Source organism: Camelus bactrianus, chromosome 21 (assembly GCF_048773025.1).
Source record: "Camelus bactrianus isolate YW-2024 breed Bactrian camel chromosome 21, ASM4877302v1, whole genome shotgun sequence".
Lineage (NCBI taxonomy): Eukaryota > Metazoa > Chordata > Mammalia > Artiodactyla > Camelidae > Camelus > Camelus bactrianus.
In genome coordinates this window covers 1,046,147-1,073,799 of record NC_133559.1, presented here as the reverse complement: position 1 = coordinate 1,073,799, position 27,653 = coordinate 1,046,147, and the positions used below count along the sequence as shown (strand labels likewise).

The 27,653-nt window shown below is 64.9% G+C and overlaps 2 protein-coding genes across 8 annotated transcripts in view; both read left to right on the top strand.

Moving 5' to 3' along the window:
* The window catches only part of LOC123612202 (zinc finger protein 469), a 240,556-nt gene extending 218,269 nt beyond the window's left edge, over positions 1-22,287 (top strand). For all 7 annotated transcript variants that reach the window (XM_074349255.1, XM_074349257.1, XM_074349252.1 and 4 more), the window contains one exon: positions 1,683-22,287. In XM_074349255.1, coding sequence (XP_074205356.1) covers positions 1,810-13,335 — 11,526 coding nt within the window. In that variant the 5' untranslated portion in view covers positions 1,683-1,809 and the 3' untranslated portion in view covers positions 13,336-22,287. The remainder of the gene's footprint in view (positions 1-1,682) is intronic.
* Positions 22,288-22,716: 429 nt separating this feature from the next.
* Positions 22,717-27,653, top strand: part of ZFPM1 (zinc finger protein, FOG family member 1) — a 65,349-nt gene continuing 60,412 nt past the window's right edge. The window contains exon 1 of the mRNA XM_074349263.1: positions 22,717-23,098. Within this exon, the coding sequence (XP_074205364.1) occupies positions 22,975-23,098 (124 nt within the window). The 5' untranslated portion in view covers positions 22,717-22,974. The remainder of the gene's footprint in view (positions 23,099-27,653) is intronic.

Here is a 27,653-nt window from a genome sequence, read left to right as displayed (position 1 = left end):
AGGGCCGTCCACCTCCCCCACCCACCCACCCCTGTCAGGGGCACGGCTCAGAGCCTGGACCTGAGGGGCCTTCATGTGTCTGACAGCTCCTCCTGCCTGACCTGCCATCCCTGTAAAGCTCAGAAAGCTGTAGGGAGGCCAGGCCCCGGGCCCTTGCCCCTCCTCTCACCAGCGTCCGAGACAGCATGCTCGGGTGGTGAGGGAGGTCCCTGGAGGTCAGGAGGCCCTGGCACAACTGCCCACCTGACTTCTGGGCTCCTCTGCCCAGGAGGTTAAGGAGGGGAGGCCCCACTGGCAAGAGGCCCTGCTCACTCCTAGGGAGGGGAGGACACCAGCCCCAGGTGGGCTCAGAGCCCCTCCCAGCCTGATACGCGCTGGGTCTCCACCCTGCAGCAGAGTGATGAGCTCTGCTGTGGGGCGTCCCGGGAGTCGGCCAGCAAGGGGGCCGCTCCAGGAGGTCGGAATGCACCAGGGGGCAGGCCGCCCTTGCCCAGGCTGCTGGCTGCTGCTCACCTGGGGACATGCTGCTGTTACCACTGTCATTTATTCATTCAACAGACTTCACCCACAAGCCTGCCCAAGGGCTCTCAGCCCACAGATAGAAAGGGGAACTGAGGACTGGCCCCAGGCAACTACTCAGGGGGGAGGGGGCCCCCCAGGCTGATGGGGTGGGGAAGGGTCCGGCTGGCAGAGGAGGGGGCAGCAGTGGGGTGACCTGGCGCCCCCTGCTGGCTGACACTGGAACCATGCCCACCCTGGCCACCACTTTGGAGCTGGGGACCTTGGCAGATGGCTGAGCTCCCTGAACCGTCTCGGGATAACCAGGAAAATACGCGATGCTAACAGCTAGCTCCGGGATTGCTCTGAGGACAAGAATAGCTGTGCCTGAGACCCCCACAGCTGCGGGGGGTTAGGAGTGGGGTCGTGGATACAGGAGAAGGGAGGGGCGAGGGCTCCCCTCACCCAGTGTCTCCCCCAAGCTCCAGAAGCTCAGCACGTTCTGGGTGGGGGGCTTTTCTGCAGAGACATGGGGCTTGTGCTCTGGGCTAGGGTCACAGGCACAGGCCAGAGTCGTGTGACCTGAAACAGGAGCCGGGCTCAGAGGCCCAGGAAAGGAGCCGGCACATTCCAGAGGCTAGGGGTCTGCAGAGCAAGGGGCCTAAAGCCGTCCTGTGCAATTCCAGGTGCAGGGGGTCGGGCAGGTGAAGGACCAGGTGGGAGCCTCGACCGGACTCAGGTGTGCAGTCTCACCTCCCTTATTTCCTTCCACTGGGCTCCCCCTCCATCCTTCCTGGGCTCTCCACCCTGGCCACCAGGGGCCTGTCACTCCTCACAGTGGGGCCACTGTGGGTCTGGAGCCACCTGCCACAAGGGACCTTCCTGCTCAGGAAGCCTAGCAGGGCTGCTGGGGGTGGCCAGGGGTCTTCTCAGACCTCAGGCCCCAAACAGCATTCTCTCTTTTCCTCCTAGTCCTCCCCACCAACAGCCCGCCCCCCACCAACCCCCTTCACGGTCTGGCAGGAACTTTTTTCCCCCTCTCATCTCTCAAGGTGCCGTCAGAGCCAAGCCCTCTCCCCTAAAAGTGGGGGTTATGTGCCCGCTGCTTCCACTCTCAGCCTGCCATGCCACCACGGGAGCCTCGGAGCCCCACAGCCCCCACTCACTCCATCCTTCCCTTGCAGGCTCCAGCGAGGACCATGAGAGCAGGCTTTGCCCAGGCCCCCCGAGGCGGGAGGATGGCCGCCCAGTCCACTTCCCACGGCCCGCATCGGACCACAGCATCCTCCTAGCGCCCAGGACGGAGGGGCCATGCCTGGGGAGCAGCCCCTCAGAGTGCCACCTCCCACCATGACTGGAGACATGCAGCCCTGCCGAGCGGCCAGTGGCACGGGGGGCCCTGCCCAACCCCCCAGCGAGGTCGGTGCCCCAGCCGACAGGACCACCAAAGCCACGGGCAGCGGGGCCCAGGCTACGCACCCCACTGAGACCCAGGTGCGGCAGGCTGGGAAGGTGGGGCCCAAGGCGCCACTCCCCGGAGCCCAGTCCCTGAGCACCCCCAGGAAGGGCAGCAGCCCCCAGGCCCCAGCCGGGAAGAACCTCGTGCAGGCTCGTGTGCGGCGGGCAGGCCAGGCGGACAGCAGCCCCCAGCAGCTCTGCAGTCTGAGCATCACCAGCTCAAGGCCCAAGACCGCCCTGGCCGAGAAGACCCCTGAGAACCCCCAACGAGAGACCCCCCGGCCCCCAGAGGCTGGAACCGGGGCCCTTCTCAGGCAGGGCCACCCCAGGGCTGAGGCCTCACCAGCCCCAGAGGAGCTCAACTTCCGAAAGTGCTTCCAGGAGACCCCCTCCAGCTTTACCTCCACCAACTATACCTCACCGAGCGCCACCCCCGGGCCCCCGCCCCTCAGGGCCCCCCAGAGCAGCGGCGCCAGCCCCTGCCGGGCTGCCCCCTATGTGGAATTCCAGGCCAGCGGGGCCGACGCCTGGCCTCCCCTGGCTGAGAACAGCTTCCCAGGTGCTAGTTTCGGGGTCCCCCAAGCTGAGTCGGAGCCCTTTCCCAAAGGCGGCAGCCCCAGGGTGGTTTCCTTCCAGCACCCCTTCCCAGAGCTGCATGGGGCTGGCCCGAAACCCTTCCCCGAGGACGCCGCTGGGCCCAAGTACTCGGAGAGGGCACTGGTGTTTGCCTTCCACCAGCCTCGGGGAGCATGGCCGGAGGAGCCAGTGGGCACGGGCCCGGCCTACCCGCTGCCTGCCCAGCCGGCTCCCCCACCCCTGCCCTGCTACCCGGGCAGGCCCGGTGGCCTTGACCCCCACAGCGACCTCAGCAGTGCGCTCCCTCCACCTGGTGCTGCTCACCTGGCCCCCAGCCCCTTCTCAGAGAATGCAGCCACTTTCCGGGACACTTTGCACGAGAGCATGACTAATGTGCTCCCTGAGAGACCGCCTTCGGCCCACGATGGGCTGGGGAGCCCCAGGGAGCCCCCAAACTCTCTGCCCCAGAGGCACTTTCCCAGACAGGTGTCTGGAAGCCCAGGAGCCAGCGGGGTGGGCTCCAGCCCACGGCCTCTGGACACGGATCTGGCCGTCTCGGGGCCTCCTGCTGCCATGCTGCCCCCGCTGTGGGACCCCGCCTCAGCCACTTATTCCACGCCTCCCCTGGGACCCCCAGCCACCGCCAGGAGTGTGTTCTTCGAAGCCCAGCCCAGCCCAGGCCGGCGGCTCAGCCTCCCCCAGAGCCCCCCACTGCCCTGGCCCCAGGTACTACCGGCCACCGGGCCTAGCCCCCATCGAATGGAGTTGTTGAACCAGCTTCCCTTCCCCCCAGGCACCCCTGAGTGGCAGGGGGGCAGCCAGGGAGCCCTGGGTGCTGCTGGCAAGACGCCTGGGCCGGGGGAAAAGCTGGTGGTCCTGAGAACCAGCCCAGGCCAGCAAGGCAGCAGCTCCCCTGGGCTGTTCACCTGCAACGGCCTGAAGGACCCTGGAGCCCAGCCCCTGCTCTTTGCGGTGGCCCAGCCCCAGGTCTCACCCCGGGGCACCCCCGGCCTTCCCCCACCCAGAGTGGTGGGGGCCTCCCCCAGCGAGTCCCCACTGCCCTCACCAGCCACCCACACGGCCAGCAGCAGCACGTGCTCATCCCTGTCCCCACTGTCCAGCAGCCCAGCCAACACCAGCTCGGAGGAGAGCCAGCTCCCCGGCCCGCTCACACCCTCGGCCTTCTTTCACCCACCTCCTCACCCCCAGGAGACTGGCAGCCCCTTCCCGTCCCCTGAGCCCTCCCACACCCTCCCCATCCACTACCAGCCAGAGCCAGTCAAGGCCTTCCCTTTCCCCACAGAGGGGCTGGGGGCCGAAGGTGCCTTCAAATGCCTGGAGGAGACCCCGTTCCCCAGCTCAGTCCTCGAGGTGGGCAGCAGGGGGCTGGAGAGCTTCCCCCAGGAGCCACCCCCCTACTCTGCCCACCACTTCCCCCTCAGCAGTGCCAGCCTGGACCAGCTGGACGTGCTGCTCACCTGTAGACAGTGTGACCGGAACTACAGCAGCCTGGCCGCATTCCTGGGGCACCGCCAGTTCTGCGGCCTGCTGCTGGCCAGAGCCAAGGACGGCCACCAGCAGCCCCCAGCGCTCCCCATGCCCCCAGCCGTCCCCTCCGCACAGGCTGCCCCCAAAGCACCAGCCAGCAGGAACCCGAGCCCACTCAGCCACACCAGGACAGCCCCCTTCCTGCTGGGCGGAGACATCCGGCCAGATGGCAAAGACGACCCCCTGAGGACGAGTTTCCTGCCCAGCCTGGCCACTGCCCCCTTCCCGCTCCCTGCCGCGGACCTGGACCTGGAGGACGAGGCCAAGCTGGACAGCCTCATCACAGAGGCGCTCAACGGCCTGGGGTACCAGTCGGACAACCCTGAGATCGACAGCAGCTTCATTGATGTCTTCACTGACGAGGAGCCTTCCGGCCCCCGGGGCTCCACCACTGGGGAGCCCCCCAAGACCAGGGTGGGCGCCATGCCAGAGAGCCAAGCCAAGCCCTCGCTCCAAGCTGTGGACACCCCCCTGGAGCCCCAGCATCTGCACCCTGAGGATGAAGACTACCCGGCCGGCAGGCCCAAAACCCGCTCCCTGGGCCCAGCGCCCACAGAGGCAGATGGGGTCGGCCTGGTCAGCCAGCAGAGGAGAGGAAAGCGGTTTAAGTTGTTCCAGAAAGAGCTGGACAAGGCCGACACCTCCAGGAGGCCAGGCCAGGGCACCAGAGCCGCCCGCCTGAGGCCTAGGAGGACAGGTGACCGGGCTGAGCCGCCCCCACCCCACCCCCGGGACCTTAGAACCCAAGCCCCGAAGAGCCACGCAGACCCCGGCGGACGGGCCCTCCTGGTGGAGACCAGGAGCTCCAAGCGCCTCCGACTGTCCCCCGGCGGCAAGGAGGCCTGGAGACGGCGGGCTCGGGGCGGCACATGGAGCAAGGAGCTCATCCACAGGATTGTGCAGCAGAAGAACAGGGCTCGCGAGCCCCAGGCGCCGCAGGGCCCGGCCACACCGTCCTCCCCACGGGGCACCGCGGGTGCTTTCCCCCAGGAGTGCGACTCCGAGTCGGAGGAGGAGGATGGCCCGAGGCTGCGCGGCCCCCGCGTCAGAGGCCAGCTCCGCCCCAGCGGCCAGCGGTGGCATCGGGGCGAGAAGAGGAAGGAGGGGGACTTGACCCCGGGTCCCAGAGAGGATGGGCAGCAGCGGAAGCCCAGGAAGGTCGTGAGGCAGGGTGCCGCGAGGGACAGGGTCTCGCTGGACCCAGAGGAGCCGGATGGGCCTGGGCCGGGCCTGTCACACAGCCCAGAGGACGGAGTGGGCCCTGAGGAGAGAGGCCCCCAGCGTCTCCTGCAGGTTCTCACCGGTGCTGAGACCCCAGAGGAAAACCCTCCACCTCTGGGCTTCCCCCAAGATGCCAGGAAGCCTGACATTTCAGAAGAGTTGCCCCCTGACACCACAGAACTTCTCAGAGAAGCTTCTGCAGACACCTGTGAGGGAGGAAGTCCCTGCCCCCCAACCCCAGTGCACCCACAGCCCAGGGGAGAGGGCCCCCCAGCCTCCCCACAAGGAGAACCGCCAGTGCACGTCGCTGACGCCGCCAACACAGCCCACCCCGAAACCACGGCCCTCGTTTTGAAGCCCCCTGGCCTCAGGTGTGGTCCTGCTCTTCCTCACGGAGGCCCCACAGGGGCTCCAGCTGCCAGAAAGGAGCCTCAGCCGCACTCCAGCCCCCCCGGCGAGCTGCTCCTCGGACTCAAAGTCCTGACTGGCTGTTTCCATGAAGCCCCGTGCCCCCAGCCCTCAGCCCCGGACAGTCTGCCAGCCAGCAGGGCACGCCTCCACCAAGACGGTGTGGACACCAGTTCTGGAGAGCCAGCGCCACCCAGGAACCCACCCTACACCGTCGTCACAGGCCTAGGCAAAGCTGAATTGCCACTGGCCTTAGAGCCCACGCCTCTCTTCTCGGGGCTGCCCGTGGGCAGCTTTGACCCACCCGTCTATAGCAGCCTGTCTGGGAATGGGGACACCCACGTGCCACCTGCCTGTGCCACCCCTCCTCTGAGGAAACCCCAGTTAGATCCACCGTACCCCTCGTTTCTGCCCGAGAAGGGCTGGTCCCTGCTGGAGGAAGAGTCTCCGATGCCACCTGGCCATCTGGGCCCTTTTCCTGGCCTCTCAGGGGAAAAGGCATTCAGTCAGAAGTGTCCCAGTGAAGGGACAGTGGCCAGCAGCCTCCCTGCATTATCAGGTAAGGTTGCCAAGTGCAGCTCCGCTTTTACGGGAGGCCTTTCTGAGGAAGAGCTGGAGATCAAAAGGCTGGTCACTGAACTGGAAAGTCAGCTGCTAAGTAAAGGTGCCCAGGAGGCCCCGGGGGAGCAGTCCCGAGTCCAGACGGCAGGCAGCGTGCACAGGGGCACCGCCAGCCCTGCGCCCGTCCTCCAGGCCGCCTCGCCCTGCAGGGACGCACTCTCCGCAGCCAACGTCACCGGTCCTGGGGAGCTGAGCCCACACCCAGAAGGGGAGGAGACAGCTGTGGCCGCTGCGGGGGGCACTCTGGGGAGCCCGGAGGAGGAGTGGCCCTCCTTCCACCCAGAAGCAGCCCTGCCCCCCAGCACCCACGGAAATGGGGCCAGCCTCAGTTTCCATCCAGTGCGGAAAGCCAGGGTCTCCAAGACAGGGCTCCTCCGCGCAGAAGGGGACATCGGGGCCCCTCTGGAAGTCTGTCTGCTGGACCCTGGAGAACCACTCACACCCCCATCAGATGTGGGAAGTTTAGCAAAGTGCAGCCCCAACCGTGAGCCTTCACCTCCTAAGAGTAACAGGACCACCAGAACACAGCACAGCCAAGCCCCCCCACTGCTCCTTCCCTGCACACAGGGAGGAGGGCCTTCCCCGGGATCCTGCAAGGCACATGTGCCCTGTCCAGGTCCCCCTGAGCTGGAAGCATTTGGCAGCCCTGTTGCCCATCTGACACCTAGCTTGGCAATTCGGGGTGCCGGGGTTCTGCCTCTGGGTGCCACCCCACCTTCTGGTGCCAGTCACAGCAGTGCCCCCAAGGGACACTCTGTGACAAGCACAGGTGGGTCAGAAGGAGCAAGGCTCCTCCGCCCTGTGGCAGGGGGCCCTGGCCCCGAGCGTAATGAGCACTTTGTGCCAGCAGGAGCCTCCACAAGTCCTGCCTGCATGCCTGACCCCAGCCCCAGCAGGAAGCCCCCGGCCCCAGCCACGAGCCCCCTTCATCAACTCCAGCTCCTGGTGGCCAGAGCAGCTGAGAGGGAAGACGGCACCCAGAGCTTACAGGCTCCCCCCGCTGCCAACACCCAGAGCCCTCAGCACGGCGGCCCCTCCGATCTGGGAGGGGACAGTGTGAGCCGTGGGAAAATGGCCTGCAGCCCTGCCCAGAGTTTCCCAGGGGCTGTGCAGCTGACAGCTGACCCTGCTACGGCCGGGTGTCAGCTGGGGCCAGAGGGAGATGGATATCTGGGCTCACAGGGCCAGGCCAAGAAGCCTGAGAACCAAGTCGAGGCCAGCTCACTGCAGCCAGGTGACCAAGGGAGGCCCAGGGGGCCGGACGACCTTGCCACAGCCAGTGCCAATGCTGAAACCACACCGGCCTGGCTGGTGGGGGCTGCAGACCAGCTGAGAGGGCAGCGCCAAGGAAGCAGGGAAGCCGTAGGCCTTTGGAACAAGACACGGGCCACCCCCAGCTCCACCTCCTCTGAGGCAGACCCTTCAGGCCTAGCCTTGGCAGCAGCCCACACCCGAAATGGGCCTGAGGACCAGACTCCAGAGGAAGCAGCTGGCCCAGGCCTTAAGGAACATCTGCCTTTTGCTGGGGAGAGCCCAGCACCCCCGATCAGGGCCCTGGCCAGCTGCTCCTCCTTGCCTACTTCTGCAGCCACCCTCGGTCCCTGCAGCCTCCAGCCCCTGCCCCGGGAAGACCCTCCTGCTGCACCTTCAGGTGAGCTAAGGGGGCCGCCCCCAGAGTCTCCATCCTGTGGGGACCCTACCAGCCCGCAGCTTCTGCCAGCCCATTCTCCTGCCTGGGCACCTCCACAAAGGGCCGACTGCACCCCAGACCCCACAGAGGCTGGGGCGCCCCTGGCAGTGCCCCCATCTTTGAGGACAAGCCCCTGTGGCCCCAAGGAAAGCCAGACTTGCCACCCTCTCCTGGGGGACTGCAGCCCCCTGGAAGACCCTCCCAAGGGCCAGCCCAGCTCCGTCCATGTCCTCAGTCCCACCCATGAAGGGGACCACCCCGGAGGTCGCATGTCAGGAGCCCCAGAAAGTTCCAGAAAAGAAAGGGCACGGCAGTTTCCTGCCTGCGCCACCCCTCCCCGCCCAGCAAGGACCATCTGCACAGTAGCCACCATCAAGGCCTCTGCCCTGCCTGGCACTCCCACCACCGGTGGCCTGGGGGCAGACAGAGGCCCCAGGGCCGAGTGGCCAGACCCCCACTGCAGGGGAGCCTCGGCCCACACCCGCCCCAAGGGCCCGTCCTCCGAACCCCCAGGCAACAGGGAGGGCCAGGGTGTCACCGCTGTGCCCGCTGACCCTTCCACACTGGGGACTGCAGGGCCAGACCTCCACACCTGCTGGGAAGACGAGGCAGAGGCCAGCTGCCAGGGACAAGAAGGCCTGGAAACACCTGGGGCCATGCACCCTGGCATCGCAAAGGCATCGCGAGCAGGCGCCAGCGGCCTGACGGTCACCTGCCCTTCCCCAGAGTTCTTCCCAGGCAGAGCCACGTCCCTGAGCAGCACAGCCAGCAACTCCAGACCCAACTCCCCCCAAAACGTCAGAAACCTCCTCCGCCAGAGACCCCAAGGGGATCCCCTCAGTCCCCAGGACCCCAGACAGACACCTCACAGGTTTAGAAAAAAGCCTGCGTTCACTGAGAACGGCCACTGGAGGGACAGAGCCCCCAGTGGGAGGCCTGTGACCTGTGAGGTTTGCTTGGCCTCCTTCCGCTCTGGGCCGGGCCTGAGCCGCCACCGAGCCCGGAAGCACGGACTGCACCGGGATGCTGCCTCCCAGCCAAGCCCACAGGCCACACCTGCCCCCAAGCCTGGGAAGCCCACAGCCCAGACATGCCACCCCCCCGGGAAGAAGAGCCGCAGGGCACCCGGGAAGGAGAAGACAAGGCACTCGCTGGAGGGCCCAAGCCTCGCCGCGGGGCCGCCTCCCGTCCGGGGCGCCGAAGACGCCCTGGGTTCCGAGATGTCAGAGAGGCTTAGGAAGGGGCTCAGCGTCCTGGGAGGACCAGGCTGTCCCCCAGGCTGGGAACCACACCCCCCAGGCCTGGTCAAGCCAGGGGTGGACGTGAGGCCTGCAGAGCCCAGGAAACGGGACCAGCTGGAGAGGAATGAGCCTCGTCCCAAATGGGCAGAGAAAGGAAGGGGCCAGAGGCGGGGCAGACCCCCCGCAGACTTCCCCAGCAAGTCAGAGGGGAAAGTCAACAAGAAAGTGCGGAAGCCGCGAGCGAGAAGGTTCCGGGAGGAGAGCGGTCCCCAGGTCCCTCCTGATGGGGTTTCAGATAGAAGCAACTGGAATCCGTCACCCACCACTGCCAGCTGCCCCGCTCCCCCGAGCCACCACCTCTCGCCAGAGGCAGAGCGGGAGACCCAGGCCACACAGCCACCTCCCCTGGCCACGGACCCAGAGGAGACATCCGCGAAGAAGCCACCCGGGGATCGGGTAGTGGAGGAGGCGCCTCCGGGGGAAGAGCCAGGGGGGCGGAAGGCAGCCCTGGCAAGGGGGTGCCGGGGGCCCAGAGAGACCAGGACGTCGGGTGTCTGCAAGGAGCCGCCCGGGGCGGCTAGGGGAAAGCCCGCAGGCGACGGCAGAGTGGCTGAGAGCGGGTCGGGGCGAGGTGCCTGGGATGGACGCGAGCCCCCCTGCGGCCCCCCAGGTGCTCCTGGGGCTTGTGGTTCCGAGGCAGGTGGCGGCAGTCGCCCCCAGGTTCCCCGGCACGGCCCAGGAGACGGGGTCCAGGAGCAGCAGAGCGCCATTCCCGGAGCCCCCAGCCCAGACCTCGGGGACCCTTTGAGCTTGTTTGATGATGAGGCCTCCTTTTCCCAGCTCTTCCCCCCAGGTGACCGCTTGACTCGGAAGAAGAACCCCCGTGTCTACGGGAAGCGCTGTAAAAAGCCCACGTCCCCACTGCGGCCAGAGCCCAGCGGCCAGGCAGGGGACAGCGCCGCCCTGAGCCCCGCCCGCCTGCCCACAGACCTCAGCGACTCAGGCTCGCCCTGCCTGTCCCACGAGGACCCGTGGGGGGGTGCGGCCGCAGGTCTGCCGGAGTCCTTCCTCCTGGAAGGCTTCCTCAGCAGCAAGGTGCCTGGCATCGACCCCTGGGCCCCGAGCCCCAGCCTGTTGGCCCTGGAGCCTGACCTGGAGGCAGACCCCCGCCACACTGAGGACCACCCATCAGAAAACATCCCTGAGCTGCACATGGTCCCGCCGGCTTGGCGAGGCCTGGAGCTGCAGGCCCCCGCCGACAATGCCACCTCTCCTCTGGGAGACGTGAGCCCGGAGCCCCCCGACCTGGAGCAGGAGCTCTACGACTGTGGGGTCCCGGGGAGCGCCGTGGGTCTGGAGACGCTTGGCGCCAAGCTGGAGGTGCAGGCCCTGTGCCTCCCTGAGGGTCTCTCCAGCGTGAGCTGCTTGGGCTTCACAGCCATGGCCGGTTCCCAGGGCCCACGGAGCAGGACAGTGGAGGCAGCCAGGGCAAGAAAGGCCCCAGGCAGAGGCCGGCTGGCCAAGGCCCGGAGGGCGTCCTACAAGTGCAGGGTGTGCTTCCAGAGCTTTCGCGGCCTAGGCGAGCTGGACCTGCACAGGCTGGCCCACAGCCCCTCGCCGCCCCCAACCTGCTACATGTGCGTGGAGCGCAGGTTCGGCTCACGCGAGCTGCTGCGGGAGCACCTGCAGGAGAAGCATGTGCAGAGCAAGGTGGGGCCGTGGGCCTGCGGCATGTGCCTCCGGGAGGTGGCTGATGTGTGGATGTACAACGAGCACCTGCGGGAGCATGCTGTGCGGTTTGCCCGCAAGGGGCAGACGCGGAGGACCCTGGGGGACCTGCCTGGAGGCTGGGAGGGGGACGGCGCGGTCATGCACTTCCTGAGTGGTGTGGTGGGGCAGGCGTCCAAACCCCACAGGGGCAAGCGTTCTGTCGGCAAGGCAGGCAGGGGCCCTGCAGACGCCTTGGGACAAGACTCCGGAGCTGGGAAAGAATTCCCGAGGGAGAGGCCGAGACCCAAGGCCCGCAGCAACAGCTCAGACCCAGACCCAGACCCAGACCCAGACGGTGCCTCAGCCCAGGGCAGTCCGTCAGCCTGCGCGACCCCCGCCCCGCCCGGCGGCTCATCCCCCGAAGCCCGTTCCAGCGGCGAGCCCCTCCTCCCGGCGGCCCCCGTACACCAGGACTGCAAGGACCCAGCCCGCGATTGCCACCACTGCGGGAAGCGGTTCCCCAAGCCGTTCAAGCTGCAGCGCCACCTGGCGGTGCACAGCCCACAGCGCGTCTACCTGTGCCCGCAGTGTCCGCGGGTCTACCGGGAGCACCGGGAGCTGCGCGCGCACCTGGGCGGCGAGCACGGGCTGCGCGGGGAGCTGGAGCTGCAGCACACGCCACTGTACGCCTGCGAGCTCTGCGCCAACGTCACACACATCAGCAGGAGGTCCTTCGTCTGCAGCTCCTGCAACTACACCTTCGCCAAAAAGGAGCAGTTCGACCGGCACATGGACAAACACCGGAGGAGGGGGCAGCAGCCCTTCACGTTCCGTGGCGTGCGGAGGCCCAGAGCCCTCGGGCAGAAGGCCCCCGCCCATGAGGGCTCCCTGCCCAGCAAACGGCGCAGGGTGGCCCCGCCCAGCAGCCCCCCTAGGTCCAGTGTGGACCGGCCTTTGTCCCGGAGCAGCAGCCCCACCCTGAGCGAGGGGTCCCTCCCAGCCCTGCTCCAGCCCTGCCGAGAGGCAGCTCCCAGCACCATGGAAGGGCAGCCCAGGACCCCAGAGAGGCCCATAGACCCTGTGGGCCATCCGGTCAGGGGCAGTGATCTGTCCTCTGACCTCCAGGAGCTCCTGCCCCCATCCCTGTCTCCTTTCCCAGCAGCCTCACCTGATGGCAAAGATGGCCACAAGCTGGACCAGGCCCTGGAGAGCTCCGGGGACGAGGCTTCCCCTGGCAGCCCAGAGCCTCTCCTCCAGGAGGCTGCCCCGTCAGAGGGCTCTCTGCCCCAGCCGGGGGCCAGAGGCCAAGATGTAGGGGAAAAGAGGGCTGCTGGCCCATTCTCAGGGAAACGCAGGACCCCGAGCGCCCCTGGCAAATGTGCCCCTAACCATCGCCCAGAGGCCTCCTCCCTGCTCTGGAAGGAGAAGCAGGTGTCCACATGTCACGTGGCACCTTCGGGGGCCACGGGAGGCCCCTCCCACAAAGGTAGTGCCACCAAGCCTGGGGGCTGCCGGAGCTCATCAAAGGACAGGTCAGCTTCGTCCACCCCTAGCAAAGCACCCAGGTTCCCAGCACAACCAAAGAAGGCGGCGGCCAGTCCAACACACGGAGAGCTAGCCCGTGGCACTGAGGACAGGCCAAAACCCACCACCCTCAAAGCCAAGCCGGGCCCCAGCTCCCAAGGTGCTGGAGGCCCCCAGCAGGGCACCAAGACAGCAGGTGGCAGCCAGCCCCAGCCAGCCAGTGGGCAGCTCCAAAGCGAGACAGCCACCACCCCTGCCAAGCCCAGCTGCCCAGGCCAGGGCCCCGCCCCGGACAAGCCCACACCTCGAGCCCCAACCAAAGGCTACCCCAAGGGACCAAGGGAAGCTGGTGAGCAGGGGCCACGAGGGAGCCTGGGCCCCAGGGAGGGTAGGGACAGTAGTGAAAAGAAGAGAAAGGGCCGGGCCCCAGGGCCAACCAGGGGTGAAGGTGTGGGGAGCCTGGGGAGGGGCCCCTCTGTCCCTGACAGACCCTACCGGGCACCTCGAAAGCAGGCAACTCCCAGCCGTGTGCTTCCCGCCAAGCCCAGGCCCTGTAGCCAGAACAGCACAGTGCCCCCCCAGCCCTCAGAGCTGCGGAAGGGGGAGCCCAGCCACACCCATGGGGATACCAGACGTGTCAAGGAGGGGTTGGGCAAGGCCGTACCCCAAGGGAGACCCCTGCACAGGCCCCCCAGGATGGGCGGGGCTGTCCACGGCACTGAACCCCCCCACCCCCGGGCCTGCCGGACAGCAGAGTCCCAGAGCCACCTCCTCAGCCAACTCTTCGGGCAGAGACTAACCAGCTTCAAGATCCCTTTAAAAAAGGACCCTCCTGAGTAATTTACAGGAGCCAGTGAGTGCCTGGGAGTGGGGCTGGGAACACACCCAGTGCATGGGCCCCTGTCTACGTGAGGAGCTCCAGTCCTCTGAGAGAGTTGGCCTGCTGGCCACATCTTAACCCACTTGGCTTATAGTTCAAATGCTCAGACTTTGCGTGAGAGCTGAGACACATGCTTGAGCTGGGCCTGGGATGGAGAGCAATACCTTTCTATCTGGAAGGCAAGGGTGAGGGGCGGGCCAGCTGCAGCCTCTTTGAGACCACACAGCTATTTTCTCAATATCCAGAACTTAGAGAGCAACTCACCCCACCTTGCCCCATGTGCCCCATTTCCGGGGCCTGGTATGCCACAGAACCCCTTGTGGTGAAGGTTTGCACAGGGTGCTCCCACCCATATCGTCCAGCGGGGAAGTCAGTCGAGGCAGCCGCAGGTCAGATGACGGCAAGCCTCCTCTTAGTCTCATTGCTGCTGTTGCTGGAATTCTAAAGTGATGCTAGACATCAGACGGGGCGGGGGCAGAAGAGCCGTTTGCGAGCCACCTGCCCCCTCCCCCTGCCCTGCCCCCCGACAGAGCACAGCAGGCCTTCTCTGACCACAGGCCCATGTCAGCTTTTATCCGCGCTGCCGATGGGGAAGCAGGCACCCTGACCCCTGGGGACCCGGCCCACTCCGGCCGGTCCTCCCCCCAGCCTCCACAGTTGCCCTCTCCAGAGCCTGCCTCCTGCACGGAGCTCTCTGCTGCACGTATCAGCAATTTTACTCTGAAGTTTCTGGTGCTATTTTCGTGTTGTAATGTGAATACAGGCTTCTTTGATTTGTTTTCCCTGGGGGATGGGGTCGGGCCCAGGGGCCAGAGGGAATGTGCGTGTGGCCCACAGGCACCAGAGGCCAAGAAGTCCTCCGCTGGCTCCTGGAGCAGCCGGAGGGGACCCTCAGGCCGGGCTGTGGCGCTGCCCCAGTCAGGGGGCGTCTCATGCACTGACGGGACCGAGGGGTCAGTCCGCACATCCTTACTGAGAACCGTGTCTTCACGGGGCAGGAGGGTGGGGAGGCTTCCTCTGTTCTTAGGTATCTCTGAGGTTCGTGGTTCGTTTGGTTCTGTTTTTTCACTTCTACCTTGGGTGCAATGCGTATGTCAAAAGTTTCTATTTTGATATTTTAAAAGAGACCAAACCAGGCCCAAACTGCCTTTCTAGAAGGTGTGTGTGCCACTCAGAGAGCCTCCTTAGCGCTGATAAATAAAAGCTGAGGGACTCTGGGGTTGACATAAAATCGCAGTGACCTCACGCTGTCAGTGTGTGCACACGATTTTCACAGGGAGCCTCCTGCTGTGGCGTCTGTCCTCCACCAGCCCCACCCTGCCTGCCCCACCTGAGCCACCTGCCCTGCAGAGCTGCCCTCTGCAGGAAGCGGTCCCACCAGCCCCCCAGGTTGGTCAACAGAGGGACGATGCCACGGCCCTGGGTGGGGCCCTCTAGAGCAGAGCCGTGGACGGAGTGGCGGGAGTAGCTACTAGACAGCTCGCGGGGAGACTCGGCGGGCAGCAGAGGCAGCAGGAGGGCTCAGGCCCCTGGGGCGCGGTGTGCCCTGAAGACCCCTTCGAAGACCCCAGGGTCCTGGACAAGCAGCAGAAGGGGCTGTCCCGGGCTAGGTACCAATCCCAGCCCTGCCCCGCCCCTGACAGCTCCCCAGGCACGAGGGGGCTCTCATTGCGAGCAGGTCCCTGACCACACGTGCTGGGGGTGGGGGGGAGCTTCGCCAAGCCCTTCCACAGGGAGAGGGTCCCACGTGTGCCACCGTGACACCAAGCCGCAGCCCCGCCCTGCCCGCTCGCTCTCGCTCTTCCTGCCAAGCCCTTGCCCGTGCAGTTCCCTCCACCAGGAACGGCCTCCCCAGAGCCTCTCAGTCAGTCACAGCCTGTCCCAGCGATGTCCCCGCCCAGGTGGGCTGCCCCGCTGCACCTGGCATTTGCATACCTACAGTGCACTGGGGAGCAAGCCGGTGGCTTCCAAGGAGGCACGGGCTGGGGAATGGGGTTGGGGTGGATGGAGTCCGAGCCGAGTTGAGAAAGGCCATCTGGGGCCTTGGTGGTGGACACCGTGGGGTCAGCTGGGTCCACAGCACCAGAGGCCCCGCTCAGCTCACCACACCTTGGGCTGCCGGGGACCAGCATCCTTGTCCCTGGAAACACTGGAGAGTGCAGTTCCTGACTGCGAATCAGACACTGGGGCGGCCGGGCACTCTGTGCCGTCACCTCACTTCGGGGTCTGAGGCTAGAGACGTCGGGGACAAAGATGTTCCCAGGGCAAATGTGAGCAAACCCACCCCACCTGGGCCCTGAGTCCCCACTGAGGCTGCGAGACCCATGGTGTGGGCCGCACCAGCCTGGCCAGCAGGTGGCAGCATTCGCTGGCACAGGCCCCGACGGCTCCCCCTTGGCCTCCAAGCCCCACCCACAAACCCCAGACTCTTCCAACAGGCCCAGAGACACATGCTCACTGTACACGCGTGTGCACCCCTCCGCGCCTCTCATACACAAAGCCACATGAGTGACTCGGGGCACATCTAGGGGACCTGGCCCTCGAGGGGTCCCAGGGTGGGCGTCCGGAAAGGCCCCATATGAGCCATGGGAGTGGGCCAGACAGGGCAGGAGAGGGTCTGGGTGGGCACAGACCCCGTGTAGGGACCACAGCTCCCTGAGGACCTGAGGAAGCTGAGAAGGACCTCCCCACCCCATGTCCTCGAGCAGGACCACTCTGCCTGGGCCTGAGGACCTAGCTCGCCCCATCTAGGAAGCCAGAGTGCCCCTCACCCCAGACTGCAGGGCACCCCCAGCTGCCCCACGGCAGCTGTGTCAGCAGCAAGGCCACATAAATGGCTGCGTATACAACTGCGTCCCCTACCAGGTCTCAGAGACACCCCCACGACCCTCGGCCCCACCACCTGGAGACGGGCTGAGAGAGAAGACAGTGCCTGGGAGCAGGCGGAGGGGCCAGGCTGGGGGGCACATGGGGGTCTGCCTCGACGGGGGGCGGCGGGAGGGAGCAGCTGGTGCTGAGCGGCAGGCGGGCGGCTGCGTCCCCCAGGCCCCGCCGCAGGGAGGCTTGCCGCGCGGCCGGGGGCACATCCGCCCAGGACGACTGGAGGACCATATTACAGCAGGCTTCCCTGGGCTTCCAGGCCGCAGACACCTGCCTCAGAGAACCCAGCCTCCCAGGGAGAGCGTGCAGATGGCCACTCCCACACAGGCGGAAGAATCCGCATCTAAAGCACCCCCAGAGAGTCTCAGAGGAGCAAAGGGCCACCAGCGGCCAGTGTCAGGGCTTCTTGAAGCACCTCCCATGGTCGAGGACAGGACTTGGACGCCATGGGGCCTGCCCATGCCACCTGCAGGTGGGCTCTGGAGGTCCGACCCTGAAGCCACACACCCGCAGACCCCGTTTCTCCACCCGTCCAGCGGGGGGCAGTGGCCCCAGGTCCTGCTGCTGTGCCTGTAGGATGGCAGCCCCAGAGCAGCCATGACAAGCTTCAGGGCGTTGCTCCTTTCCGCCCGCCTGCGCCTGGGTGCCCAGGGTCACAGCCCCTTCCCACACGGCAACGTCTGCCTCACTAACTGGCTGGCACGGCCCTGTGGGCTGCAGCTCGAGGCCAAGGCCTCCTCCCTGGAACGCCAGGCAGCGAGAGAAGGCAGATGGGGCTCTCCAGGCCCTGAACAAGCCGCACCTCCATCTCAGCCGCCGAGAGGCCCCAGGACCATTTCTGGGGCCCCAGGCAGGAGCACGGTGCATTCAGCCGGCTCGGTGAGCACCAAGGGACAGCAGAGCTCTGGGCTGGGGCAAGAGACACACGCTCATCACTATCCCTTCTGGCCTCGGTTTTCCCACCTATTAAATGGGCACAACAATCACCAAAAACCCTTGCAGCCCTGACACTCGGAGCTCCCTCCCAGTGTAAGTCTGTGGCCCATTGACCCGGGCTGGCTCTCACTGGCTCAGCCCAGACCCTTGACCCCCGCCGTCCACTTGCCTCCCTCCCTCCCCTCCTCAGGTCTTTGTTCAAGTGGTACCTCCTGTCTGCGGCCCCCCTAACCCACTGCTGAGATGGCAGCTGCACCCAGAGCGCCCCATACCCAGCCTGCTTAGTTACAGCACGTTTGACCTTCTGATGTGCCCCACGGCCCACTCCTTAATCCTACTGTCCCGTTACTGGACTCTGAGTGATGCATCCTGTGTGCTGTTCCCGGTCGGTTATACCTTCATGGTATGGTGGGAGCCCAAACCAAGTTTGTGGGAAGGAGAGGAGGGGGAGGGGAGGGAGCAGGGGGAGAGGAGGAAGGAAGGAGAGGACGAGAAAGTGCAGATAGCGTCCTGTCTGCTGATGTAACCCACCTGACCCCCACTCTCATCACTGGGAAATGTCTAGATAGTTCTTCCTGTCTGTGTCCGGCTGGTAAGCAGACCACACCTGGGCAGCCGCATGCACAGTGCTCACACTGAGGACAGTCTCCGGGCAAGAGCCTCTGTGTCCCGGGGTCTCAGAGGGTGCAGCTTGTTAGAGTTGCTGGTTTCAGAGAGGACCACTGAGCAGGGAGGAGAACAAGCTTGTCCTCTCACTCCCTCTGCTTCCCCCAGACGTCTGAGGGATGGCTGGTAGAGATCAGACAAGGTCCCCAGTTGCAGGAGCCCCATCTCCAAGGCCAGAGCCAGCCCCAGCCGCCGCGGGGGCTACCCGGGCAGCAGCCCGCCCACCGGGGGCCCAGGCAGCCGCTAGTTGTCACCGTATCGCCTGGCTAACCCCGCTCCACCCACAGGCTGCCTCCGATTCCTCTCTTAATTTATTTTGACATCTTTGCTGCTGTTTGACCTCCTTATGGAGTCACGTGGTGCTTAAAACTCATTAAAACCCCATTGAAACAGGAAGTTAATTAAACCCTTCACAGAGCTGGTGCTGACAAGCGTCGGCATGGGCCCCTGGCACTGCTGCCCGGAGGCTCCAGGGCCCTGGGCTGACCGGCAGTGGGGGGAGCAAGGCCTGGGCCCCTCCCCCCCAGCACAGCCACCAGGGTCCATTCTGGAGCAGCAGGTGTGCGTTTCCTAGGGCTCTGCTGCTCACCGGCTGTGTGGCCTTGGGGGAGTGACTCGCTTCTCTGAGCCCCAGTTTCCTTGTTTGGCAAATGGGAATCCAACAGTCCCTTCTTTAGAGAGCCCTCATGAGTGGACAGTGTGTTGACCTACGTGAGGGCTCAGCACGGGGCCTGACACAGAGGAACCGTCCATGATGTCACTCCTGTCACTACTAGTGTAAGGTAACAGAGTGCTGAGGGCCGTAGACGAGGCACCTGGGCCAGAGAGGAGAGGCCTAATGTGGCTTCCCTGAGGACGGGTGAGTGAGCCAGGCACTGGGAGGAAGGGGAGCAGCTGGCAGCTGGAACAGCTTATGCAAAGGCCCTGTGGCCACAGGATACCTGGACCCACGGACAAGGAGGTTCAGAAGAAGGTAAGGGGAGGGCAGGGCCTGAGATTATCATAGTTGCTCTGTGGAAGGTCCCACTGGCTTTAGCCTGCAACAGGGCCGGGAGTGGATGTGGGCGACCAGCAGTGGTCAGGGTGATGGTGAGGGAGGCTCGGAGCAGGACTGGGGGTGATGACAGCGTCCCACAGGCGTCTCAGAGCTGTAAGGAGGTGAAGCCAAGGACACTGCTGGGGACAGTGAAGCAGAAAGCATGGTGCAGCCTGGCAGTCAGCGGCTCCTCACCTGGCCTGGGCTCAGGACAGGCTCCTCCAGAGTCTGCCCCAGCCCCAAGCATTCGGGGACCCACCTCTCAGCCCTCCCAGCCTTCACATCTGCTCTTCTCTCAGCCAAGAACGCCCTCCTCTCACCACTCTTTCTCGAGTATTCTCTTCATTCTTCAATATCCTGCTTGAGTTTCTAGAATATTCCATGGCTCCCTTGGGCAGAGCCTAACAACCAGTGCAGAGCCACAATTAGCCCCCTCCCCACCCGCAGCCACTGCATGGGCCTGGGCAGCCCTCCTGGGATGGGTCAGCACAGAGCCAGGCCCACAGGCTGCCAGCCTACAGGTCGGAGGGCAGAGAGGGACCAGACACGAGCCTAGAACCAGAGGCATCAAGGCTGGAGGAGCCCTGAGGGGTTGTGTCCCCTACCCCCACCTACAGGTGAGGAAACCAAAGAACTTACTCAGGGTCACACCCTCCAAAATGGCAGAGGCAAGATTTGAACCCAGTTCGCCCGGCGCCCAGGCCAGGGCTGACTGCCCAGGATCACAGGAAGCTCAACCATGGAGGCGCTGTAGGACCACTCTGAGGCTCACTGTCTTCATCACCACCACTGCAGCCTTGGAAGCTGTGTCCTCCATCCAGCTCTGCCGCCTTCTGCCTGGGTGACTGTGACATCATAACCACTGCAGAGTTGCACAGGGACATCCTGAGACACTGTGAACCAGCCCACAAAAAGGGCTGAAAAAATGCTGGTGATGGTGATGATGACATCGCCCCCAAGTGGGCACCCAGAGCCGTCCCCAGCAAGCTTTCCTGGGCCTGGACAACCCTGGCACCTCCCTGGGGGCCTCCAGGGAGCCTGCTATTATGCCTTGAAATCCAGCAAAGCAGGAAATAACTAGGCTGTGGTCAGGGCAGCCCAGCTTCTTGGTGGGCCTGACAGCCCCCAACACGGATTGAGTGCAATTCTGTTCTCTCTACTAGTGACACTTGGATGTGAATCTCGGCACTCCTCGCGGACACACAGGGGCAGCCCGTGGAGGATACAGGTGTCCGAGTGGGACAGCGTCAGCAACCCCACACCCTGCTCCTCCTCTCCCATCTGATCAGGGGCTCCTACAAAACCCCTCTCACTTGTCACCTCCTCCAGTCAGCCTTCCTTGACTTCCAGTCTTCTTCCTTGACTTCCTTGACTTCTCCAAAGGTGGTCATTCCTGCTCTGGGCTGAACCAGGCCTTCCCTTCCACAGAATTTCTTGCTCCTGTTTCCTCAGTTCATTGTCATTATTAGCAGGCTTCCCCTGAGGGTATAGGGGCTTGTGTGAGAGGACCTGTGACATGGCCAGGCCAGCCATCACAAGCAAGCTGCAGTTCCCTCACCTGTACCTGGAGGTAACAGCAGCTCCTTGCAGGGCAGACAGAGGGAGCAAAGCATGGAAGCAAAGTGCTCCAGAAACAGCTCAGGCCTGGACCAGGGCTGTCGTAGCGTTTCTTGGGCCCGTGATCGTGCATGGAGCCCCACCCTTGGTTTAATGCTCTCCTGTCCCTGCCCTGAAATTCTTAATTTTGGGAAAAGGGGCCCCACCTTTTCATTATTCACCGAGCTCTGAGAATGATGTCATGGGTCCCGGTCAGCAGGCTCTGTTTCTGACCTGCCTCTGCCCCTAAGTCCCTGGACAACTTGGGTGTGTCTCTCCCCTCGGAGCCTAAAGTGACCAAAGTGATGCCAGCCTTCTCCTCCTGCACCCTAGACAGACATCACTAATCGATCCTGCTGACCCTTGGATCCCTCCTCAACACAGATCCCCAGCCACTCCAGCAGCACCAACCTGGGTGCCACTTGCTGTGCATGGAGCCTCAAACCCAGCACAGGTCCAGCCCATGGCACCGCCTCCAGGAATCCCCCTGAGGGCCTGACTGCCAGATCCTCATCCTGTGAAGAGGCCCCTCTTTGGGAAGACAGCAGGCCCAGTGGGAAACCCAGACAGGCAGGGTCCCTTGTCCAGTTGACAGATATTGTGAGAGCCCTGGGCTGAGCGAACCAGCCAGCCATGGGCCCTGCTCCCCAGAGAAGGGGTATAGCGCCAGGCAGCTGTAGGAAGGCTGCACCCATTGGCCCTGGGCAGGGAGTAGGTCTCCTGGCCTCCCAGCCTGAGTGTTCTTGTCTGTCCAGGGGCAGCCCTCAGCCTCCTGCCCTGCCCGCTCGTCTCCGGCCCTCCTGAGAGCAGCAGCAGGGCAGGGGAGAGTGCCCAGTCTCTGAGGGCAACCCCTCTCCTCTTCCATGGGGCAGGGGCAAAGATCACAGGAGTCAGAAAGGAGGGGGAGGGTCTTACCGCAGAGTGTGCTCAGCACCCAGTCAGCCTCCACATGTAACAGCTGTGGTGATTATCTGTCCTCAGTGGGGTGGGCCCAGCCTCCTGGACACTCGTCCAGGCGTCCTCTCTGCAAATGTCTTCCCACTAGCCCCTGGGCTCTGCTAACTTCCTATTTCTTGTGAGTGTAGGGGATGGGGGCAGGGACCAAATGCAGGCCAAGAATATTAAAAGAACACAGTTGGGCTCCCAGGGCCAATTCTAATGCTGTGTGACCTTGAGCCTCCCTGGAAAGTGGTGGACCCCTAGGATCCCCTGAACACGTCCCAAAGGACAGAAGGGTAGGTCTTCATTTCCACGGCTGGAACAGGCAGTTCTGACCCTCTGGGAACCTCGCTCCCTTCTGACTGTTCCCATCAGGGAGGGGCGTGGGGGGTTCGCTCAGTCCGCAGAAGGGCCTCCTTCCTGGGCGGCCAGCAGGGGCGCCCTGGAGAGGCACGGCCTGGGGAGAAGAGGCCCAGAGGGTCAAAGCCTGAGGGGCTGTTGTGGCGGGAGCAGTCAGGGCCGCTGGCTTCCGCGCCCTCCGAGATTTCTAGCCAGATCTGAGCCCAGGGGAGGAGACCCGCGGTCCCTTGCTATCCTCTGGGGGCCACCAGAGGTGGCGAACCCCGGGGATGCTGCTTCCTCCGCCAGAGCCGGCTCCACACCCCAAATCTGATCCAAGACAATGTGGGGCGTCAAGGCCTCGGACCTCCTCATCTGGCCCTCCCTGTCCCCATCCGTCGGCGGAACGGGGAGGTCACAGCCCGGGGGTTCTGGGCGAGACTGAGGCCCTGGGGGCGGAGTTACAGAGTGGAGTGTCAGAGTCCCGGGCAGCGGGGACGGAGCCTGGTGTTGGGGCGTGGTCTGGGCGGGGCCTCGGTGTCTAGGGGCCAACCAGGTGAGGTCGGGCTTGACTGCGGAGCTGGCGCCGGGGGTCGGGTCCAGAGAGGCCCAGACGCGGTGCCGCGGGTGGCGGGACGCAGTGGGTCGCCGAGTCTGAGCCGGGCCTGGGGACAAAGCCGCAGGGCCGAAGGAGGAGTCGAGGAGGCCAGAGGTCCACCCAGAGCCGGGGGCGGGGCCTCGCGGGGGTGGCCAGCTCTCTGGGGGCGGAGCCAGGCGGCGGGTCGGGGTCAGGGCCTCAAGGAAGCAAGATCCGCCCAGGGGCGGGCCCAACGCTGTGCGGGCGGGGGAGGGGCCAGCGCGGGGGCGGGGCCAGCGGGTGGGGGCGGGCCCGGAGGCGGGGCACCCGTGACGCGCAGGCCCCACCAGCCCGCCCCGAGCGCCCCGGTGGAGGCCGCCCGGTTCGCCGCGCGCTGCCCGCAGGTTCCATTGAGAAGAGCCGAGCGGCGGCGGCGGCGGCGGCGGCGGCGGCGGCGGCGGCGTCTGCGCGGGAGCCGAGGAGCCGGCAGCAGCCCGCCGCCCGCCGCCCCGGGCGGGCCGCGCGCCCTCAGCGCAGGGCCGAGCCTCCGGCCTCCGCAGCGGCACCGGGCCGGACGCGGCGGGCTGGGGGCGCCGGCCGCGGCGGCCGCGGAGCCTGGGGGCCGGGGGCATGAGCCGCCCCGCGCCCCCGCCGCCCGCCGCCGCCCGCCAGGGGCTAGAGGCGGCCGCCGGGAGCGCGCGCGGCGCCGGAGACATGTCCAGGAGGAAACAGAGCAACCCCCGGCAGATCAAGCGTGAGTCAAACTTTGTCCGCTGTCCCCGACCCCCACCGGCCCCCGCCGGCCCTCCCCCGGCCCGCCCCCCTCGGCCCGCGGCGCCCGCGACCTTCACCCCGCGCCGCGCCCCCCGCTCTGTGTGCCAAGCGCGCCGTAATCTAATCTCCACCGGCGGGCCAGGCCCCCGTGTCTCGGCTCGGGCACCGGGGGTCCAGCCTGGAGGGGGTGGCCGCCTGGGGACTGGAACGGAGTGGCTGGGGGCGCGACCACCTCGCGACCTGTCCCTCCCCTACATCCCCGAGATGGTGCCGCGATAAGGCGACCCGGATCTGGGCTCAGATAAAGTTTAAAATATTCCATTCTGCAAGTCCCATCCTGATAAGATCGCTCTGTCGGGACGGGCTGAAATTGTGATCTTATCTCGGGAGGTTGACTCTCTCAGGCTTTGTATCTAGAGGGAGAAAGAGACCTGGGAGGGAGAGGGGGCACCGGGCCGCTTGGAAGTGCACGGCCATGAGGCAGGGACAGCCTGCGCCCACCACCACTCCTGCTGACCGCAGAGCCCGGTGTCTTGGGGGATGAGGGTGCAGCTACCACAGACCGTGCGCTAGGCTCCAGCCACTCAGACCCCGGTGCCCTGTCGCTGGTGTTTCCAACTGGAGCCTCCCGTGCCTGGGGACAGCCTCTTGAAAGTCTGACCCTCCTTGTGCCCCGGCCATGTGCCATGCCGTCTGAGGCTTGTGGGCACATACCCCTCCCCCCCCCAAAAAAAAACAGAGGGGCTGCTTCAAGTCAGGGAGGGGTCTCCTAGGACTCAGTCCTAGGCCAGGGTCGCCTCTGCAGGCGTCCAAGTTTCTCACTCGTCCGGCCCACGGGCCACTCCCCTGGGCAGCTGGGCAGCCACTGTGTCCACACTGCCATGGCCCTGCGATAAGAACAGTCCGCACTCTCCAGGCCGCTCTGCTGCGTGAGCAGGGGCAGAGAGGGAGAGAGAGCAGTGCACAGGAAGCAGGCTCCCCACCCCACGCCAATCATAACTTCGCGCCTCTGCAGCCAGGGGCAGGGCACTGTGCTTTCTTTAGGGGGCCACATCTCTGAGGCCAGACGGGAGGGTCGTGGGGGCCAGCCAGGAGGCGAAGAGGGGGGCCTCATGCAGCCCAGCACTGCCTCTTCTCTCCACGTGACCACTGCCACCAGGACCCCATGTGCATGCTGCTGGGGGAGTGTCTACTCCTGAGGTCCCAGAGGGGGAAGGCAAGCATGAATCCGGGTTCCCGTAACCCGACTCCTCAATGTGCAAGCGGGACCTGTTTTCCGAAAGTCGCCTTCTATCAAGTCAACTCAAGTATTAAAACCACCCACAGGTCCCGATCTGCACTGGTTCTCTGGTTTCTTTTTCCCCTCCTCCCCGTGCGCCTCTGTTCGGTCTGTTCTCGTGTGTGCGTGTGTGTATGTGTTTCAGCCTGATGAGAAATGCAGATAGCGCGGGCAGGGAGATCGCAGGCTGGGAACCGATCGCCAGCGCCGATAAGGTCGCGAGCTGGGCGAACGCCGGGGCTCAGCTGGGTCGACCAAACGGTGTGCACTGAGGACAGGGACCAAAGCGGGCGCATGGGCAAACCCCCGCTGTCCACTTTCAGCACTCCCGGTAACAGGACAGGGGAGGGGTCCAGCCCTGGGAGGCGGGGACGCGCACCCTCCCTGCAGCTCGCGGCCCCGGGCGCCTCCTCCCCCTGGCAGATCTTGACGCGTTAAGATGCGATCGCTGATTGCCACCAAGCGGCGGCGCCCGCGCGCCCGCCCTCTGCCCGCGGCTGAGCGTAGGGCCCTCGCAGCTGGGTGCCCGCCGCGCTGGCCTCACCTGCGATGAGGCCGCGGTGTCGAGGGGAGGGGGCCGAGCGCTTGAGGCCGCCGCCCCCCGCGCCCCCACCAAAGCCAGGGCGCAGCTGCCCGCGCCTCTGTGCGCCTTTTGTTCCGCGCGAAGATAGATGTGCCGCGCTGATAAGGCGCACAACCGATGGCGGCGGCGATAGGCGCTCCCATTTATTAACTTCAAACGTGGGAGCCGGGGAGGGCGAGGCGGGAGCGCGGCCTTGGCCGGCCAGATGGCTGCGACGATAGGCCCGGCGCGCTGGCGAGAAGCGCGGGGCGGAGCACAGCTCGGGACCCCCGGCGCCCCCGGCCCGCCGAGGTTTCCTCCCGCCCGGGTCGATGTGAGCTGAGATAAGCGCCGGGCCGGTCGGCCGGATGGCGATCGTTAAGAGCGATAAGAGGCCTTATCTATGGCCACCAGGCCCGGCCAGGTTCGAGGCAACAACAGCGCGCGGGGGCGTTGGGGCTGGGGAGAGTGGGGACTTCGGACCCGTGGGGGAGGCGGGGAGGGGGCGTGCGTGCCTGGGTCCCTCTGGGCGAGTTTTCATCCCAAACACACTTAATTGCCAAGAAGTTGATCCTCCCCCTGCGGGTGGTACAGTCCATCAAAATGAAAGAAAACTGACTTCGCACCGGCCCGGAGGGGGAGGGGAGAGGACACCTCGCCCCTGATTCCTATTAGATGGTGTGAGATAGCCAGAGGCGGAGTTGTCACCTCCAAAAGGACCGTTGGTGTTTTCCCCCTTGAATCAACTTGGGGTTGGTGTTGTTCCTGGCAAGTAGTAGGTGTAACCTGCTTGGAGTTTTCTTGGAAAAACAAAAAAATCAAAGTGGTTTCCATTGCCAGGCTGAGGTTGGGGGAACCCAGTGTGCTGGCATCTTTTTCAGCAGGTCCCCCAAATCAGAAGGGAGGGTCTTCTCAGACCTGCCTTGATTCACTCAGCAAATCTTTACTGAGCACTTGCTGTGTGCAAGCACTGGGTCCCTGGGGAGCTGGGGAGGGGTGGGCTAATTAACCAGGGCAGGCTGAAAGTCGTATGGAAAATCGGAGTAGGATGTGGGCAGGTGGGGTGCCACCTGGAAGGGGGGACTTCCAGTGAGGTCAGGAAGAGGCTGGCCATGAGGGCACCTCCAGGGACAGTAGGCTAGTCTCAACTTCCAACTGAAAAATGGGAACAGGAATAAGACCCCAGGTCAGGCTGGGGATGTTGAGGGGGTCACAGAGCCCCTCTGCAGTGGGAGGGCCCTCTGGGACCACGGATCTCAGATGCCAGCCAGGCAAGGGGCTCCCAGCAGAAGTCCCACCAGTCCCAGCCCCAACAGCTGCCCCATCTCCTACAAGGGTGTTTTTCTCACGTTCTCAGAGTTTGATTAAACACGTTATTGGTGACCACAGGATGACTCATTCACTCCAACCTTTGAAGCACCTGCCCGCTCTCCCCAGCAGCCCGACGCCCACCTGGGGGCTGGCAGCGCCACCTGAGGAGGGCCAGTCCCAGGGAGAGCCTGGGTTAGGCTGGAAGGAGGGGGGGTGGTCTCTCTCTGACTTTTTATGAACTTGAGGGGGAATATCTGCACAGAGCCACTCACACTCCCCTCCCAAGAGTGGGAGGCCCCGGGAGTCCTGCTGGTTCCTGGGGGCCACCCTGCAGCCCACCGCCCTGCTGTGCTGGCAGAGAAGCAGGGAAGAGGGGGCTTTGGCTCCCCGATGGGCCCTCGTGGGCAAGCTGCTTTCCCCTCCACAGCTTCGGTTTCCCTTTGAGAAACGGGTGTAATGCTGCCTGCCATCTGGGGGTGGGGACGGAGGGCCTGAGCCTGCCTCCACAGGCCTCGGCCACCTCCTCAGAGCCCTGGGGGCCAAGCTGCCATGAGCCTCGGGGACCAGGGCCTTGGAGATGGGAGAGACTTGCTTACAACCGCCAGCCCCTGAACCTGGCCTTGAGCAGAGCTCTGGTGGGCAGGCACTGGGGTCCCAGCCCTCGCCCCCTGAGGTTGGGGCTTCTCTCTGGCTCCAGGCCATTCTTGGTTTTCCTGCATTCCTGGGCCTCAGGGAAGACAGTTCATTCACTCATTAGATAGTAATAATAATATTAATAGTAGCTAATAGTTACAGTGCTTACTCTGTGCCAGGCCACATATTAGCTTAAAGCAGGTCCTATTTTTATCGCCGTGGACATTTTGGGGAAACCAGCAGAGAGAGGTTAAGGCTCTCGCCCTAGAAAATGACAACCAGAGTTGAAATTCCCCCACCCCACTCCCCACTCTGAGCATCATGCTGCTTTCCCACAGCCCTCTTGCCTCTGTCTGCCCCGGGCTTCCCCAGGTCTCAGTCTGCACATCTGTGAAATGGGCCTCTGAGAGCAGAGGCTCCCAGGGGCCTCTCCCCAGCCCTGCCCTCACGAGTCTCCCGCGGCCTCCTTCCTACCATGTTCCCGGGCAGAGGGGGTCCCAGGGGCTTCATCCAGCCCTGCCCTGGGCCTGAGCCCCAGCTTCATCTGGCCCACTTGCCCAGCCCCTCCCCAGAGGTCACTGGGAGCCCAGCATGGCACCAGCCCCACCTGGGATTTAAATGGGTCAGTTGGGGAAGAAAGGAGGAGGGAATGCGATGCCATTAATTGTACCCCTTATCTCCTGTTTCTATGCCAACCAGACGTTCCTGGGGCTTGACGGGCTCGTGAATAATACTCCCGGCCGGCCTATC